Source organism: Myotis daubentonii, chromosome 16, assembly GCF_963259705.1.
Source record: "Myotis daubentonii chromosome 16, mMyoDau2.1, whole genome shotgun sequence".
NCBI lineage: Eukaryota > Metazoa > Chordata > Mammalia > Chiroptera > Vespertilionidae > Myotis > Myotis daubentonii.
The window spans coordinates 3737890-3757073 of record NC_081855.1 but is presented as its reverse complement, the minus strand read 5'-3'; the positions used below and the strand labels follow the sequence as shown (position 1 = coordinate 3757073).

Here is a 19184-nt window from a genome sequence, read left to right as displayed (position 1 = left end):
GGCACGGTCATGCCCACACCGACACCGAGCTCAGGCTGCAGGGGTGACGGACGCCCACTTGTGCTCTTCACCTCCGGAGGGTCCCTGCGTCCCTGCAGCCAAGCTCGGTCACGCAGCCGCAGCCTCTGCCTTGTGCGGCTGCGCCTCGGCGCTCTGGCTTCCCTCCGCAGCACCCAGAGGAGAGCAGCCCGGCCCACACCGGCGGCCTCCCCTGCAGCCGCAGCCTGCCTGGCCCGGCAGGGGCGTGGCGCACGGCCGGGAGCACAGCCCACGGCGGGCCCTGGGGAATGGCTCTCAGGAAGCGGGCTTACTGCTGCTCACACACAAACGTGAAATTCTGATACCTCTCTGAAGAATGGAGAATCGGTGACACCGGGCCTTTATTTCTGTCTACGTTTGGGAGTTTGTGCAGGGGTGGTGGAAGGATGGCATTGGGGGCTGTGGGCTGAGAATCCCCGCTCTCCCCTGGCAGGGCCAAGTGCTGTGTTTTCCGAGGGACTCTGGGCAGACACCCCTAATCTAGAATGTCGCCACTGTCGAGGTTGTCCAGCTCATTCTGCATGTGGTCGATGTACTGATTGATCTCCTTCACTCGCTTGCGGTTCCTCAGGATCTCATCCTTGTGAATCTGAGGGTGAAACCCAAGCCCAGTTTCCTTGGGTCAGAGAATCACTTACCATCTCACTGAGTCCATTTTGGGGGAAAGAAAAGTAGTTCTTAGAATTTGCATAGTTATGTCTCTCATTTACCCCACAGCTCCCTGGGTTCTGCTTCACCCATCTACATGCAGGTGTTCCCCCAAAAGTGTGTACACACTGACTCATTACTCATCCCAGTGGGTAAAATCCAAAAGGAAACAAACGCCAATTGAGCTATCAAATGTTAGAGTGAATACGTTCTGGGACCCCCTGTAGTTGAGGTAAGAGTTAGAAAAGTGACGAAGCACAGGACTGGGCAACCTGCAGTCTCCGGTGGAGAATTCGGTAGTTTTACTTCCTCATTTCTTATCGCAGAGTTCCCGCTCCTCCCTGGCCACGCTAGAGGTACTCACCTTGCCCACTAAGTGTGTGCACCAAGAGTTGACTCTGGTCACCAGCTCATCTTCTCGGTTGTCAATCTTGAGAAGGTGCATGTCATGTGATGTCCCAACAGCATTCACAATTGTGTCTTTGTCCACAAAAAGCTGGTGAGCAGAGGATGAAATGAGCAAGTGTGTCTCGTTACTCCCTGAGCAAAGCAGGGAGCCGAGAGGAAGGAGCACCGAGCGTCTGGCTGGTGGGGGCGGTGCTGTGCTGCCCGCGCCAGCGGAGAGCAGTGGCGGGCGTCGTGGAAAAGGGTCAACCAGGGCACGGACCGCGATCCTAGGGAGAAGGCAAGGGCTGCCTAGGGCTGACCTCACTGAGGACATTGGCTCTCACAGTGGTCCCCCTCGTTGGCCTGGACCCTTGCAGCTCGGGGGGCAGTGGGAGGCTGGCCGAGGGTCTCGAGGCTGCTCTGAGGACGGAAGGCCCTGCCAACAGATGGGCGCCCACGCCACATTGCTTCTCCACTCTGTTCACCCTAACCAACTCCAACCTGGCATCGCACTCAGGGTCTCCTGCCTCCTTGCATTCCTGACCTTGTAAAAAGCTGAACCACGCTCCACGAGGCCTGGCTGAGGCTAGGTGTTCACACTGGTGCTGTGTGCCTGGCACAGTTGAAAACCAAGTGGCATCCATCGCTCCTCTTTGGATTAGCTCCGACAGCCATGAAAATGAACTCAGCCAGAACCAGACCTCCGAATGGCCCAATGGCAAAGGTTGAAGCAAGATTTCAGAGAGGAAGCCCACCCAGCCACACTGCTTTTCCTTACGCTCTTGTTATTACCTAAGCCAACGATTAAACTGTGGGTGGAAGAAATTTTGTTATGTAAAATTTTGCTATGGAATATTATAAAATGTAATATTATAAAAAAGAAATTTAAGTGGCATTTCCCGGGCAGGGAAGCTGCCAAAGCGCTCAGCAAGCGTCGCCCCCTCCCCTGGAAGGGCAGTGCTTTGTAATCCGACAGCACCGGCCTGAAGCCCTGCAGGGAGAGCGGCCCGCAGTGGGAGGGAACTTGTTTGTTCTTTTGTATAGTAGCGGTTAAGTTAATAGTCTCCAAAATATGTTCTGTGCAATCTTGAGATGTTCATATTTCTGGAAACAAACAACAGCATTCTTTGGTCAGACACATTTGGGAGTTTGCACAGCCTGGATTTCAGGTGCCCAGAGCCATCCAGCGGCAGCTCCGGGAAGTCCTGTGGGAAAGAAACTAACGCTCAGTTTTGCAACTTATTTGGCCACAGACTTCTTTTCAGAGTAAAACCTGTTACTATTTCATGGGATGCTGGTTTCCACAGAATCCCCAATGGAGAAGCCACGCTGGCTGATGTGGTGAGTGGGGCCTCTAGGGGCGCAGCTAGCACCGTCACACAGAAGTGACAAGTGAATTACATTCTTCCTCTGTGCATAGCAGGTCCCAGGCCAGGCTCTGGGAAGGCGCAGACACATGCCACCTGCCTGTCGTGAGCCTCAGGCAGCGGGCACTGCAGAGGCTGTGCCAGCTGTTCCCAAACCAGGGTCCAGCATCCACCCAAGGTCCTCACTCTTCATTTTAAACAGTGGGTTACAGCCCTAGCTGGTTTGGCTCAGTGGATAGAGCGTCGGCCTGCGGACTGAAGGGTCCCGTGTTTGATTCCCAGTCAGTGCACATGCCTGGGTTGCGGGCTCAATTCCCAGTAGGGGGGCGAGCAGGAGGCAGCCGATCCATGATTCTCATCATTAATGTTCGCTCTCTCCTCTTTGAAATCAATAAAAATATATTCAAAATAGCCGTAACCGGCTTGGCTCAGTGGATAGAGCGTCGGCCTGCGGACTCAAAGGTCCCAGGTTCGATTCCGGTCAAGGGCATGTACCTTGGTTGCTGGCACATCCCCAGTAGGAGGTGTGCAGGAGGCAGCTGATCGATGTTTCTCTCTCATCAATGTTTCTAACTCTCTATCTCTCTCCCTTCCTCTCTGTAAAAAATCAATAAAATATATTTTATATATATATATATATATATATATATATATATATATATATATATATATATTTTCAAAATAAATGAGATTCCCCCCTTCAAAAATGTGGGTTACAGCTGATCTCTTAAGCCAAGCAGAGAAACGTCCTCCCACAAAGTTTGAATATGTAGAAGACTGTTTTGGAAGCTGTGGGAAGTGGAGTCAACTTGGAATGGATGAGATAAGGATTGGTTATGAAAAACTGTGACTTTAAAATACAAATGAAAGGAATCTGATTTAAGAAATGACTTTAAAATGCAAGTTTCAAGTTGTTTCTGGACTCCAGGTGGCCTAAAGTGGTGCCTATGTCAGTGTGCCTTCAAAACGGTTCCTGCGGGGCGACTATTGTAGATTCCCCTCCCGTTTCTGCAGGTCAAAAGCCCTGAGGTGGAGCGGGCTGTGCAGAGCCCTTGAGGAGCAGCAGCCACCCTGTCCTGTGGGCCTTGTGGCCATAAAGAACCTCTTCTTTTAAACCGACCTCTTGGGGCGGGAGGTTGAGACGTGTGCCCTCCCCAGGGCCACCGAGAGGCGGGTGGCTTGGGGATTGGTTGCTCCATGTCCACGTGGGATTGGATCATTCTGCCACACCCATCCTGGGACTGCCCACACTGCGGCCCCCTCGCCACAGAAGTGAGCAGAGGTCCTGCCCGCGCAGTCCCTTCTTGGCCACAGGGGCAGTGACCAGTGCTGCCAGCTCCTCTTCCCAGGGGGAGCTCTCAGGTCCCAGGCGGGATCTTGTCACAGCCACCACGTCCAGGGACTGCTGGCCGGGTCCCACCCACTGTCAATTAGCGACTCTGAGCCTGACCTGGGCGGGCGGGATGAGTGCCCAGAGCCTCCTTGCTGTGCGGTGCTCCCTGCACAGTGCTCCGCAGCCCTCAGCCCCGGGGGAAGAAGCAGTGTGCCGCCTGCCACGCCACGGGGCCTTCCCTTGTGCCAGCGCCGGGCTCCGGCCCTGAGCGTGTGTGGTCAGCTTTTCCCTGCAAAGTGGTGAAGGACTTTAAATACAGGTGTGGCCCTAGGTGTGGCCCTAATTGTGGCAGGAGCTGGTCACAAGCTCTCCACTGGGCCAGCGTTTTAAAGAGAGAGCCTCAGCCGTGTGACTTGTGGTCACGATGTGCTCATTGGTAACCACCCTCAGAGCCAGGCTTCTGGGCCGCAGGCCTGCTGCCTGGTCTGGACCCCCTTGTGCTAAGGCGCAGTAGACGTTTTGTGAAAGGCTTTGTCAAGCCTGTTCCAGTCCCAATTCTGCCACTTCTATGCTATGTGTCCTAGGCGGGCTATTCTCAGCTCTGTCCTCGGTTTCCTCATCTGTAAGAGGGAATCATAATGGCACTGATATTACTGTGTTGGTGTGGAGATTAAAAGAGCAAATATATGTCCAGGGCCTCTGAGACGCAGGCACAGGGAGGCCCGCGGGGCTGGCTGTTGGTGTCATTATTACTTACACAGCCAGGACAAGCTCTCTCCCAGCTCAGTGTGCCCACGGCAGTGCTGACCTAAGGACACACCCCAGCGGGGGGTCCTGGCGACGCTGCGGCTGCAGCGCACACGTGCCCACACCTCAGGGGCTCCCACTGCCCACGGAGGCCAGGCACCCAGGCGCCCTGCTGGTTGTCTCCTGCAGGAGAGCCCCTGATCTCAGAGCAGAGCCCTGCTACCCTAGTGCTGGGGCCACAGGCAGACCGACACCAGCTGGAGCCTGCAGTGGGCAGGCCAGCTCAATCCAGGGCCTGCTCCGCACCTCAGATAGCCTGCAGCCACTCAGGTCCTCACAAGTGGGCATCTGAGACCCAGCTGAGTGGTGCTCCCACCTACCAACTGTACCTGCTGTGCCCCATTGCCAGTTCTGGGAGCCCACCCTGCCTTCCCACGCTCAGTGAGCCGTCACATAAACAGAGCAGCACCAGCAGCTTGAGACCGCGATGAGGGCTCTGACGATGAGGCCTGGGATGGACCTGGTTTGTCAGAAAGGTGATGGGGGAGGCCTCTCCAGGAGCTGACATTTGCCCTGAGATCTGAGTGGCAAGAACAAGCCAGACACGGGAAACCCAAAGGGAAGAGCATACCTGGCAGGCGGAATGCCATGGAAGAGGGCAAGCCTGGAGGTCTGGGAGGGGCAGGCCAGGGGCAGGGGAGGGCTGCTGGGCAGCAGGCTGGGCGCAGGGTCTGGAGCAAGCACATCAAATTCGTGGCCTGCAGGCCACATGTGGCCTACAACGGATATTTTTTTGCGTTCCAGCCAAAAAGGCCTTGGGCCTTTTTGGAAGTTCTGGGTCTCTCTGGCCCAGCTGCAGTTTGTTAGGTAATTTTAGATTGCAGAGGGCCAGGCCATTTATATGCAAAAGCATCTGCACCCAGCTTGGGTGGGGCGGGGTCTCAGGGAATCCACAGGGCGGAGCAAACAGCTATGGCTGATCCTCAGCCCTACGCTAAGAGGCCCCGGGTCTCAGTGTCTCACGGTAATTGCTGCAAGCGCCTCTGAGAGAAAGCTGCCCTCGAGTTCCGACTGATGCCAGACAGTCCAGTTTCTCCCCGTGTGAGTCTGGGTCCCCAGAGACTCGCCCGGAACTGGAGTTCAGAGCAGTCGGGAGCTTGAGACTCCCTCCCGATTGAAAAAGACAACCGCATCCTCAGTTGCCAGCCCTTTGTGCGCCTCCGTACCTCTGCACTTTACTTCTGCAGCTCCTCTGAGTCTCAGTGTGCTTTTCTCTTTCCTTCTAGTTGTAGAATTTCCACTCAGCCAGCCTTCCTGTGGTTCTGGATGATGTCCGTTTTGTCTTTTAGTTGTATTTTTGAAGTGGTTGTGCGAGGCAGCAATTTCAGGTGTTTACCTATGCCGCCATCTTGGTTTCTCCTCCAAAATATTAATTTTTATTAAAATGTTCTATTATTTTATGTTAACAATGACTCATTTATTTCAGCCCTTTGTATTCAGCATGTCTCTATCGAAATAAACCTACATTTCTGTGAAAATAGAAGCTTTTGTTTGTGGCCCACAGAAACTTCCACCTTGTTTATTTGGCCTGTGTTAGCCTTAGCATTTCACATGCTTGGTCTGGAGGGTTAGGATGAATAGCAGGGAAGCCATGAGAGAATGTGTGCAAAAGCACATAATGCTGTGGGTGGGTTTTCAGAGGTTCTCTGGCCCGGGTGGGAGCAGACTGCAGGAGGCGTGGTCCAGGCAGAGCCAATGGGGCCTGACTTGGTGGCAACATGGAGGTGGAGAAGCGGAGACACTGGCTGGGATGCACGATGAGGAAACCAACTGCTCCTGACAGGAAGGTGTCTGGGCCTGGGCCTTCTCTCGCTGACCATGGTCTTCCCAGAGACCTGACCCCTGCTGCCCACCCAGGGCCACACCCAGGGAGCGTGGGGCTCAGGCTGGCCCTGGGCCTGTGATGCCATCACTGGCTGTGCTGGGGAAGGGCCGCGAGGTGCTGGACCAGCAATGGCGCACGGCTGCTCCCGCCTCAGCAGTGCTTCCCCGCGGAGACTGGAGGGCTAAAGGCCTTTGGGGAGCGGACCTTAGCGCCTATGTGTAGGGCCTCTCCTAGGAAATGCCAGAGGCCCCATAGCTCTCAGGTCGGTGAAACACCTGTTATCATGCGCCTCTAGCTGGGCCCCCTCCAGGTGTTTGTTAGCCTATTTCTTCTGCCAAAGGGCATTATTCCCTTTTGCAGATGAGGACACTGAGGCCCCAGAGGTTTCCAGGCTTACTGGAGCCACAGAGCTGGGTGCGCTCTGCCTGGCCCGGCCCCCAACAAGCCTCTGCCTCCACCACACGCCCACACCCCAGTCCCACTCACCGCCCGCACGTCCTCAGGCAGGTCCTCGTCGAGCTCGCCCTTGACGACCTTCTCCAGGGTGTTGATGGCGATCTCCAGGAGCTTCTCGTGGTGGTGGTTCTCCAGGTCCCGGCACTGGGCCATGGTGCAGCGAGAGTTAAGCAAAGGCCGGGTGCAGCGGCGGGTGGCCCGGCCTCGGGCTGGTCATTTTCATTAGATGACAGCAGACTCTTAAGGGCCAAGGGCAAACACTGGGGTGCAGTGCACCGTGGCCTTCACAGCTGTCTCCCCACACGCACCTCACCCCGGGCCAGCCTGACCCCCGCCCCATTCACATCCCTGCTTCTCACTGACCCTGGCCCTGGGCTCCCCGAGTGTCCCTCCGCCGCCCACTTCTCTCCATCCCACCGCCTCTGCACCTGTCCGTACACTGAGACCTGGCCAGCGCTCCAGCCCTTCCCTCCCGCGGCAGCGAGTGGCTAGGGACGCAGGTGCACACCGTCCCTCCTGCGCTCTCGGCTCTCTCTCCAGGAGCCTCCAACTCTCCAGTGTGGCTGAGGGGCCTCCTCTCGGACCCAGAGCTCCGACTCTTCCTCAGGACCTTTGCATAGGCTGTCTCCCCTGCTGGCTAAGTTCCCCCACAGGCCCACCTGGTCCCTGTGGGGGGCCCTCTCTTGGGAGGCTGCGGCCTGGTCTCTGGGCCCGCTGCTCCACTCACCGCCTCTACAACTTGTGTTTCCTGTGGGACTAGGGGCCCAGGAGGGCAGGACCAGGGATGACTTCTGGGGTGGACCACAGCAGTTGTCTCCCACAGGACAGGGCTCTGAGTGCAGGTGGCAGAAGGGTTGGTCATGCCCAGATGTGGGCTTCTGACCCAGGGACTTAGCCTGCCCGGCTCATTATGAGTAATTTGTCAGCGCCTGCAACTTGGAGGTTGTCCCGCCCCTGGGTGTGTCTACCTGCAACACAGGGAGGGGGGGACTCTGGGGTGTGGTCTGTCCTTGAGTGTCACTCGTTTGGGAATAACCCTCCAGGACTTCTATTGCAAACACAGCTCCTCCAACCCCACCCAGAACAGCAGCCCTGCTGCAGCTCCTGGAACAACGCTGGGGTGGTTCTGGTTGGGGACACCCCTCCGACCAGGAACACTCAGCACCCAGTGTGCCACGGCTCATCACGTGAAGGGAGCTTTTGTCCTTGGTGAAAATCAGAAGGTCTGACTTCCTCCAATTGCAAAGGTGGAGAGTCCCACCGGCAGGTTCCTGTGCTGGATGAGAGCGTCCCGGGGGAGGCACAGGCCTTCCTGTCGATCAGACGGCAGGTGGATTTCTGGTAAACAGCGAGGTGCCACTTCTCTCTCTCTGACGATGCCTGTGGCACTGGTGGCCGTGGAGGGCAGGCGCCCGACCCAGGTGCCGCCTGGAGGGGAACCCTACTCGTGGGCATCCTGTCGGGTCCGTGCTGAAGGGTCACCCTTCCCTGCCTTTGTTCGGCTGGAGGCGGGGAGCAGGGTCGTGGCCGGGATAAGCCCCAGGGCCCAGCAGCGCCTCCCAGCCACGGTCACGAAGGCAAGGATATAGGCTTTGGACATTTTCGACAAAGAGCCCCACCAAGTCAACGATGTTCCTCTCGAACATGTTTATCGTCTCCTGGAGAAAGGAAAGAGCACGGTGAGCATGCGTTTTGGACAGGAACCCGACTGCCCTGGCCTCAGAGCAAAGGCCGGCACCTCCTCTACTCACAGCTTCAGGACGAAGGCGCCACGCGGGCCTTCTCCGCAGATGTTGGTGCCCTGACCCCACTTCTCCCTCCTGACCTCTGACCCCAGCCCATTGCTCTCTGGCCATTTCAGTTCACTCACCGCCCCTTGGATAGTTACTGCAATGCTTTCTCCAGGCCTCTGACTGTTCCCTCTGCCAGGAACACCTGTTCTGGTCTTAACGCCTCCACCCCGCCCCTGACACACACACACACACATACACGCACACACGTGCACATGCACACACACGCACGCACACACACGCACATGCACACACGCACATGCACACACGCGCACACATACACACACGCACACAGCTGGTCTCCCTCCTCTGGCCTCTCAGTGGCACCACCTCCAGGTGACAGGGGGGTGTCAGTAAGATCCGGACTGCCCGCATCGGCATCCCTGCTCCACTGTATGTAACTCTGGGAATGTCATTTAACCTCCCTGGGCCTCAACTTCCTCATCTATGGAATGGGTTTCCTTTGTAGTACCTGTCTCATGGAGTTGTGGTGAAGCTCAAATAGGTTACTTCACACAAAATGCTTTGCACGGTGCCTGGCAGAGAGGAACCTCAGTGATCCTGGCTGTTCCCATCCCCCATCCGTGCCCTGAGGGAACCCCTCATTGCTGCACCCAGTGCTCAGCAGGGCACCCGGCCTAACCGGGGTTTCATGTTGGTTGCGGGAACAATGGCAGATGAAGCAGGGTGAAGCCTGCGACCCTAGAAGCCCAGGACTGGCCACACCCTCAATCCGCCATAGACTAGGGCTGCAGGGCAGGCTGAGGGGCAGGGAGCCTCCAGGAGCCTGGGGACGGGCTGCAGGCCGAGACATTACACGTGCTCCAAACGTGTGTGAACACTGCTTCAGGGAAGCACATAGGGTCACTGAAAAGCTCCACAGTAGTTACAGCCTTTCAGGCGCTGTGCACGGGTCTGATGACACCACCAGCATGACACGCCTGGGCTCTGGGAACCCTGGCACGTTGGGAGCTGCTGCCTAAGATGCCCTGAGGCTCGGGGTCTGCGGGCGGCGTCTGCTCTGCGAGGTGGGAAACTCTCCGAGTCTGAGGTGCCACGGGCAGCGGGAGGCATTGATCAGGGACTATCTCTTGGCCCAGCCATGGCAGCATCCAATGAGGTTCCATTCATCACAGCCCCTGTCACTGGAGGCGAGGTGTGGGGTGTCGACAGCAGCACTTTCCGGCCCACACTTAGTGCGGAATCACGGCGCCAGCATGGCCAGCACTGCGGGCTGAGGGGCAGGGGAGCCATCCTTGCCCCCGCGTGGGGGCCACCTCGCTCCCTGAGCACCGGCAGCTCCTTGGTCTAATCAAAACCCTCTCGGAGGCTCCGGCCCTTCGGGGGGGTGGGGCTTCGGGAGGAATGAGCCCACCCTGCCTCAGGGGAGGGGGACGCGCGGTACGAGCGAGCAGGGCCGGCCCCTGGGGTGAACCCGCAGCGCTCACACACGCTCGTGCCAGGGCCCCGCGCACCTCCAGCTGCTCCACCAGCTGCATCTCCAGCGTCATGAGCGCGCTGGACAGCTCGGTGATGTCCTCGCTGTACGCCACGATCCTCGCCTCCATGCTGGCCAGGTCGGCCTCGTCGCGGATGGCATTCAGACTCTGGAGACAAGAGCCTGGCGTTAGGCGTCACAGCCGAGTGGACGTAGTGACGGCGACAATTTGGTTTTGTGGGCAGGAATGGGACCCTGGGTTTGGACTGCCCACGCTCAGGGGTAGCTAAGCCTCATGTCAGCGCCTGAGCTGCAGGGCGGGGGTGGGGGTGGGGGGGGCTGGCCCAGCACTAGCGAGACGTGCGGCCCTCACCAGCTGGGCTCTCAGCACAGGGGCCGGCTGGACGGCAGGAGCCATGGCTGCCAGCCAGGTGGACCTGAACGTGACACTCTCTGAGTCACTCAGCAGCCGTTTCACCTTGAACGAGTCCTTTCCATTCTCCAAGCTCCAGTCCCTGCCCATGGTGGCTGGGCGGGCTGCTCCCATCGCAGTGGCGCTGGGCCCATGAGCGCTGGGGCACACAGGCAGGGAGAGACCCGCAAACACGCAACAGGTCCGACCTGGGGGAGCCCGTCAGACCCCCCAGGACCCAGCGCCAGGGGGTGTGGGTAGTGGACAGGCCGGTGCTCGGGCGGGAGGCACCATGTCAGCTTGTTTCTGCTGATACTTGGTGTTAGTTGTAAAGGAAGAGAAAGTGGACACAATTTGGGGTGAATGTCTCTAACAATGGCTCCCCCATCTGGAGAAAAATCAGGTTCAATGCCTATCTCAAGTGTTACATGAAAATAAATTCTGGACAGAGAAAGATTTAAATGTAAAAATTAGAGCCATAAAAGTACTAGAAAATATTGGGGGATTTTAAATAAATAATCTCAAAGTGGAGAAGTCTTTTCTAAGTACAGGCAGAAGAAAAGACTGATAAAGTCTATCACATAAACATTTTTAATATTCTGAATGTAAATACGCCAGAGACAAAGTAACAAGATAAACAGCAAACTGGGAAAATGTTGGCAAGTTATTTCACTGACACAGGGCTAATTTCTCAATCTACAAAGTGCTCCTACAGAATAATAATGAAAGTAAAAACAAAGAAAGAAAGGGGGAGAGAGAAACACCAAATGGAAAAATGGGTAAGGGCACAGTATTATGACAATAGTTCACAAATAAGAAATACAAATGTTGCCCGGCCGGCGTGGCTCAGGGGTTGAGCATCTACCTATGAACCAGGAGGTCATGGTTTGATTCCCAGTCGGGGCACATGCCTGGGTTGCAGGCTCGGTCCCAGTAGGGGGCGTGCAGGAGGCAGCCGATCAATGATTCTCTCTCAACATTGATGTTTCTCTCTCTCTCTCCCTCCCTCTCCCTACCCCTCTGAAATCAATAAAAATATGTTGAAAAAAATGAATAAAACCTAAGAGGGAAGGCAAAGGGGGGAGGGGCGGGTAAGAGATCAACCAAAGGACTTGTATGCATGCATATAAGATAACCAATGGACACAGACAGTAGGGCTGTGAGGGCCTGGCGGGGGGGGGGGGGGGCGCGGGAGGGGGGGGGAAGGAGACATGCAATATTTTCAACAATAAAGAATTTAAATAAATAAATAAAATAAAATGATCACCCATTCGCTCATTTAAAAAAAAAAGAGACCTATGTTTGTAAACTATATGATGCTCCCCCCACCTGGAGCAAACAAGCACACACTGCGAACGGAGCGGGCTGGCAGAAGCAGACGGCTGGCTAAGGCCGGTGGGAGCGGGCTGGCAGAAGCAGACGGCTGGCTAAGGCCGGTGGGAGCGGGCTGGCAGAAGCAGACGGCTGGCTAAGGCCGGTGGGAGCGGGCTGGCAGAAGCAGACGGCTGGCTAAGGCCGGTGGGAGCCCCACCCAGCGCAGTTGGGCAATAACCATGCAGCTCAGAAAACATCTGCCCGAAAGAGAAGCAGTCACCACCGTAATGGTAATCACGTCATGTCACGGTGAGGATGGCGCTCGCCTTGGCCTCAGGCTCCGCTCGGCCAGGCCCTAGCGCCGCTGTGGCTGGCGGTGCCGGTGGAAGGCTGAGGCTCGGCTCCACCACCAGCTCAGTGTGCCTGGCGAACGGGACCAGGCACCAGGGCCTCGGGGCCATCAGAGGGACAGGGCCACAGCAGATTGGCACCAGGACCGGGGGCAGGGACGGGGGGCAGAGGGCAGGGGGCGGGGGGACAGAGGGCTGGGGGCAAGGGCAGGCCTACCAGCAGGTGCTTCTCCTCGAACTTGGCGATCCTGAGCTTGCCCTGCTCCCGGTTTTCCTGGACGGCCTCCTGGACACACGCAGTGAAGGTGTCGAGCTCCACCTTCCGCTTTTCCTGCTGTTTCAGTCCGTACTCGAAAATGTTCAGGCAGATGATGACAAACTTGTCCTTGTAGGTGAGGCTGTTAAGGAAGCTGTGGCTGTTCAGGCGCCCATGGCAGCGGGGCCCCTCACAGAGGTGGCAGCTGAGATTTGAAGGCTCAGGTGGTGACTGGGGCCTCGCCACCCTGGGCCTGAGGGACGCAGGAACACACCTGCGTGAGGGGAGGAGGTGGGGCCGCGGGCGGAGGCTGCAGGGCAGAGGGGAGACGTGCTAACCCGGGCCCCACCGAGACTCCTGGGGGACAGCGGGCCATGTGTGTTTTGTCTCTGTTGTGCTGGCTGGAGGGCACCTTTGCTGAGGGTCTGTCCTGGGCGCTGCAGGGCACTGAGGGGCCTGGCAGAGGTGGGGCCGCGGGCTGGAAGCAGAGAGACCCAGGTTCAAGTCCGGTTCGGGGCCTTGGGTTCGTCGCCCGCACAGGAGGGCGAGGTGACTCTACGGTGAGGTCCTGGGAGGCCTGGGGTCGGGCAGGCGCTGCGGCCTGGAGGCCAGCCAGGTGGCCGGCTGGCAGGTGGCGGTCGGACCCAAAGCCCTGCTCTTGCCCTCTGCTCAGTCCCACCGGCTCCTGCCCCTCTTTTCAGAGCGTCGGGATTTTTTTTTTTTAAATATATGTTATTGGTTTTTTACAGAGAGGAAGGGATAGGGATAGTCAGAAACATTGATGAGAAAGAAACATCGATCAGCTGCCTCCTGCACACTCCCCACTGGGTATGTGCCCGCAACCAAGGTACATGCCCTTGACCAGAATCGAACCCGGGACCCTTGAGTCCGCAGGCCGATGCTCTATCCACTGAGCCAAACCGGTTAGGGCGCGTGGGGATCTTAAATGTGAGTTTTTCCCACTCAGGGGGTTGGTTCCATGGACCCCTGTGGCTCATCGCGTGGCCTCAGCCCGCTCAGACCAGGGGCCCTGCGGTTCCAGCCGGAGCCCCTCAGCTGAGGGTTTAAGCAACAGGCTGACCCCCGTCACGGCCTGGACACCAGGCGCAGCACGGCCCGTGGCTCGGCCCGCGGGGAGGAGCTCAGGCTCCAGGCTCCAGGCTCCGCACACCTGCGCTCGCCTCCCACCTAACCGCGTGCAGGGACAAGCCGACCTCTCTGGGCGAGCTCCCCGAAGGAAGTGGGACTGTGCAGCCGCCGTGTGGGGGGCGTCCCAGCACAGCAGGAACCAGGGACACGCCGGGGCCTGGGCCACAGACCACCCAGGCCGTGCTCACCTCCGAGCTCCTGGCTCCTGGAGCACGCAGGCGGCCATGCTGCCCGGTCAGGGCCGGAGCCCACTCACCTCTGCGCAGCTGCCACCTGCTCTGCCTGCCGCTGGGACACCACTCGGGGACAGGGCCTCAAAGAGAGATGGGGAAACTGAGGCCCAGTGTGGGAAGGACTGGCTCGGGCAGGCTGGTGTCCTGGAGCCGAGCTCGGTCAGAGAGGCAGCGTGAACTTGAAAGGATATGCCTCGAGGAGCTCGCCCACGCCGTGCAGAGCGGCCAGCTTGCTGCCCTCCACATCATCAGCGTACATGCTGTCGAAGAGGAAGGAGCCGTTCAGGTGCTCCACGAAGGCAGCCTGCGGGCAGAGGGAAGGAGGGGGTCAGTGCTCCCTAACACAGCCTGTGGGCAGAGAGAGGGAGGGAAGGGGTGAGTGCTCCTTAACGCAGCCTGTGGGCAGAGAGAGGGAGGGAAGGGGTGAGTGCTTCCTAATGCAGTCTGCCTGGCCGAGGCGCCAGAGCACAGCTGGGAGCAGTGACTGATTCTGCACTGGCCGGCACTCGGCTCTGGGGTTGGTGGACACTTGCCCTGGGAGGAAGCCGGCAGGGAGGCGTGCTGGGCCTGGCACTCTGGGCGCTCCAGAGGCTGCACTGGCCGGCAGGGGGAAGGCGGTGGGACAGGGAGGAAGGCTGGAGGGACGTGCTGAACAGGGACCCGAGCCTTCCTGGTGCCCTGGTACCACCCGGGGGCCCAAGGGAAGGCCCTGCTCTGACAGCCTGCTCCTGGGGGATGTAAGGCAGGTGGGGTCTGGGTTGAGGCGGGGCTGGTCCTGGGGGCAGGTGGTGGGCAGAGCAAGGCAGGGCCGGGGCCCAGGCCTGGGAAGAAGCACAGTCTACATGCTTCCTCAGAGCTAGGCCCTGCTGCACAACACGTTTCCGATCGCAAGGCAGGCTTCTAGGGCCTGGGCCCTGCTGACCCTGTTGAACTTGACTGGAGCCCCGGGGCCAGCATTCGGAGCGGGGCCAGCGACCTGGTGCTCCTCCAGCTCCGCCTGCCGGGCCTGCTCCTCCGCCTGCTGGGCCTGAATCAGGTGCTCACGGTGCCTCAACTCGTCGATGCTGAACTGGTGCTTCACCTCCGCCAGCGCCTTCTGCGGGACGGGCTGTGTTAGCCCCGGCCTCGGCCAGGGCTCCGGGCGGGCAGGGTGTGGGTGACAATGGCTCGTTGCCTCACGGCCCTGAGACAGGTTAGTAAGAACCTAGGAAAATGCCCTGGCAAGTGGAATGAGGAAACAGACAAACAGCTGAAGAAACAGCTGGACAGGCTGAGCAATGGACAGCCAGCTGATAAGTGACAGGATTCTGTCCTCCCCACCAGAGACACCCGAGAGCGGTGGTTTACTCACCCTCGTCAGGGAGAGAGAGAACAAAAAGCCATCAGAGCCAGGGCAACCCAAGACAGAGGGGAACGCCCCACGCCCCACTCCTATTGCTACATCAGTACTACACTCACACCTGGAGATCCACCCCTGAGACCGCCCCTAAATTCCCACCCACAGAAAACAGACAAAACCCTCAGGACAAAGGGTGCCAATGTGAGCTCTTCTTTGAGCAAACCTGTGTCCCCCTTTCCTGGGCATGTACTTTGCTGCTTCTACCCTAAGCCCTAAGGGTGCCCACAAGACATGCACCCAGGGGAGCCATGGGCAGTGGCAGCTTGTCCCAGGCTTATCCCCTGGTCCTGTCTCCAGGGGCCCTTCCTTGGCCTCGTGGTACCAAGCTTTAATAAACTTACCCTCACTTTCCCCTGGACTCGGTGGTGAAACTGTTCCTGCCTGAGTCAGGAACCTGCAGGTCACCTGACCCACATCCTCTAGGGCAGGGCCAGCCCCTGGCTGAGGCAGGCCAGTAACAGTGCTTTCCTTTCGTTCTTTCTTTTTAAAATATATTTTTATTGATTTCAGAGAGGAAGGGAGAGGGAGAGAGAGAGAGATAGAAACATTAATGATGAGGGAGAATCATTGATTGGCTCTGCCTCCTGCTCACCCCGCACTGGGAATCGAGCCCGCAACCTGGGCATGTGCTCTGACCGGGAGTCGAACTGTGACCTCCTGGTTCACAGGTCGACGCTTAACCACTGAGCCATGCTGACTGGACAACAGTGCTTTTCTTTATTTCTTTTTAAAAAAATCCTCACCCAAGGATATGTTTCTATTGCTTATTTTAGAGAGAGAGGAAGGGAGAGAGAGAAACATCAATGTGAGAGAGAAACATGGATCAGCCGCCTCCTGCACACGCGCTGACCAAGGATGGAACCGGCAACCTGGGTATGTGCCCCAACTGGGAATCGAGCCCACAACTTTCTGGTGTATGCGATGACGCTCCAACCAACTGAGCACCTGGCCAGGGCAGTAACAGCCCCTTTCAAGTATTCTGAGTCCTGGGGAGAGTAGGGAAGGACCGAGAGGGGTGCAGAAGGCAGCGCGGGCAGCCAGGGATCTGTGAGGCCATTCCAGAGGTGGGGCCACATGACAAGGCCCCTCACAGGCGCACAGCCCACAGCCCTCCACGGCAGTGTCCTGGCCCTTTTACAGACGCACGCGGGAGAGGTGAAGTGACCGACTTGAGTCACAGGCTTGGTCACAGGGTCTCAGCCCTTGGCTCTGTGCCCTGCCACCTCCTGGCTTTCCTCACCCATCCAGTCCTCCTCCTGTGCCTGCTGGGGATGCCGGTGCCCCTCGGGCTTGGTCCTCAGCCTCTGGGCTCACTCCACACACCCCGGCGTGTACCAGACCCTTCACCCTCTGACCACACTCAGGTCTCTGCCTCCAGCCCAGCCCCACCTAGGAACGCCAGAACCACGCTTCTGGCTGCCTCGTGCCTCCTGGCTGCCTCAAAGGCACTGCCAAACCCCTGTCCAAGCTGGACCTCTGCCCTCTCAGAGTCCTGCCAAGGTGAGCGGTGCCCAGCCAGCCGGCGCCCAGGACCCTCCCTTCCTCCTCAGACCCAGGCTGTCCCAGGCCCGCCCAATCACTGATCACCTCTCTAACCTGTCACATCTTCTCTGTCCAGGGCCTGCCTCAGCCTCCTACCTGTCTCCCTGTGCTCCTGCCCCCTCTACTCTGTCCAGCCCGCCCCAGCGAGCGACTAGGGCAATCTGTTAAATGCAAACCTGATCCCACCAGTCCCTCACTCACCTTGTGTGGCTTCCTCTTGGGCATAGGGTGACAGCAGGCTCCTGCTGCGGCCTGCAGGGCCCTGCCTACCCCTCCACACCGCCGCCTCTCCTCTCCAGCTCCAGCCACTGGCCGCTCAGTGCTGCCTCCCGACCCAGGGCCCTCGCATGTGCTCTGCCTTCTGCCTTCACTCAGCAACTCCTGCTCATGCTGTAGATCCATCTGCAAACCACCACCCGCGGCCGCCACCCGGTACCTCCACCTCAGCCCATGCTCCGCCCTCCTGGCGCCTTCGTGTGTCTCCTTCCCAGGGTGCTGGCTCCGTGCAGGAAGGCCGGGCTTCCCCAGCCCGTGCAGTTCCGAGCCGCCCAGCCTCCCCGTCTTGTGCTGAGGGCGGCCCAGGGTTTAACCCGCAGGATGTCAGAACACATGTCCACCTGGTGTTCTGCCTCAGCATGGGCCTTGGCTGCAGACAGCTCCCTCCGCACATGTTGACATCCAGCTACTCATCGAGCTGCACACTTACATTCTGTCTCCTTACGGGTTCATACGTCAATAAATTAGTGTGTTCTTAAAATCTCTAGCATCAGCCTCTCCTCTCATCTCTATTCCCACAGCCTGTCCTGAGTGAGGCCACCTCCTCTCGCTCTCTCTGGACCATGGCCCCTGCCTCCGCTCCCCCATCTCCATCTCTTCCCCTAGTCCCCACAGCAGTCCTCAGGTCCCTGAACTTCTGACCTGTGTGAATTCTGCCAAACACTGCTCAGGGCTCTCCCTGGGCCTCCTCATCCACGGACCCTGCTGGCAGCACCCTGCCCCTCGGGCCTGTCTCCACGCTCCGCCCTCCCCCCCCAGCCCCTGGGATCGGCCCCTGCCCATCCCGGGGGCTGGGTAGAGGGGAGGGCCAGGCTTCAGGCACAGCCCAGGGCCTCAACTCAAAAGTGGCCTCACAGGAACAGGGGGAGCTCCTTGGAGCCAGGAGGCAGCAGAGAAGCTGCACGAGGCAGTGGTGGCTGTGGCTGGGCCCGGCCCTCCCACTGCCTGACCCCCCAGCATGGAGGCCAGTGCTGGGGGCAGGCAGTAGTTGGCCTGGGACAGACAGGTGCCCCAGTTTTGCAGAGCTCGGTTTTGTACTTATTATTTATCTTGATGCTTCCAGGCAAATCTCTGAACCGTGAAAGGAGTCTTCGCTTCCTCCCAGCACAGCAGAAGGCCGGCTGCTAATGCCATTCACGGCCACGCCGGGGCCCGAGAGGAGGCAGGACGGGCCTTGGAACTGTGCAGTGGGCTGTCGCATGATTGCGTGGGAGCAAGATGCCAGTGGAGCCGCCTGGAAAGCAGCAGGTCCACGTGCTGGGCCTGCACCTGAGTCCAAGCCTGGGAGCGTGAGGGAGATCTGCCCCCGCCCTCCTCCGCCCCCCACGGCTCTCCTGGGGGCTCTGCACATCAGCTCCCTGTGCCGCAGACACGGCTCCTTTCTCTCAGGAAAGGCACCAGCTTCCGGCGAGATGGTCAGGCCAGAGGGCCTCCGTCTCCCTGGCTCCCAACACAAGGAATAGCCTAGCCCTGCTGCCAACGCTGCACAAGCTGGGCACCATCTCCTCCCAGTGGTGGCAATTCCCACAATGGATCCCAGATCCCACGGAAGCAGCGGAGAATGAGAAGCAAGTGAAAGGGGACCAGCCCACAACGGGAAATGGGAAGGAGGTGGGCATTGGAAAGACAAGACAGCAGGCAGGCCAGGCAGTGGGCCGGCCAGCAGTGCACTGGGGACAGGCCCTTTGTGCTGGGGCGAGTCCTACACAGGCTTTGCTGCTAGATGACCTGGGTCCAAGTCCCAGCTTGACTACACTGGCTATGAGCTCCTGGGTGTGTCGGCCCACCTGGGACAGCTCCTGGGTGAGTTAGTCCACCTGGGACAGCTCCTGGGCGTGTCAGCCCACCTGGGACAGCTCCTGGGTGTGTCAGCCCACCTGGGACAGCTCCTGGGTGTGTCAGCCCACCTGGGACAGCTCCTGAGTGTGCCGGCCCACCTGGGACAGCTCCTGGGTGAGTTAGTCCACCTGGGACAGCTCCTGGGCGTGTCAGCCCACCTGGGACAGCTCTTGGTTGTGTCAGCCCACCTGGGTCAGCTCCTGGGTGTGTCAGCCCACCTGGGACAGCTCCTGGGTGAGTTAGTCCACCTGGGACAGCTCCTGGGTGTGCCGGCCCACCTGGGACAGCTCTTGGTTGTGTCAGCCCACCTGGGACAGCTCCTGG

At 58.7% G+C, this 19184-nt stretch overlaps 1 protein-coding gene across 1 annotated transcript in view; it reads right to left on the bottom strand.

Annotated features, from left to right (window-relative positions):
• Positions 1–396: 396 nt before the first annotated feature.
• DRC3 (dynein regulatory complex subunit 3) overlaps positions 397–19184 on the bottom strand; it is a 50450-nt gene continuing 31662 nt past the window's right edge. The window contains exons 7-14 of the mRNA XM_059668403.1: positions 14781–14900; positions 13996–14108; positions 12384–12558; positions 10128–10259; positions 8450–8520; positions 6893–7016; positions 1052–1183; positions 397–628 (exon numbers count right to left, since the gene is read on the bottom strand). Of these exons, the coding sequence (XP_059524386.1) occupies positions 515–628; positions 1052–1183; positions 6893–7016; positions 8450–8520; positions 10128–10259; positions 12384–12558; positions 13996–14108; positions 14781–14900 (981 nt within the window). The 3' untranslated portion in view covers positions 397–514. The remainder of the gene's footprint in view (positions 629–1051; positions 1184–6892; positions 7017–8449; positions 8521–10127; positions 10260–12383; positions 12559–13995; positions 14109–14780; positions 14901–19184) is intronic.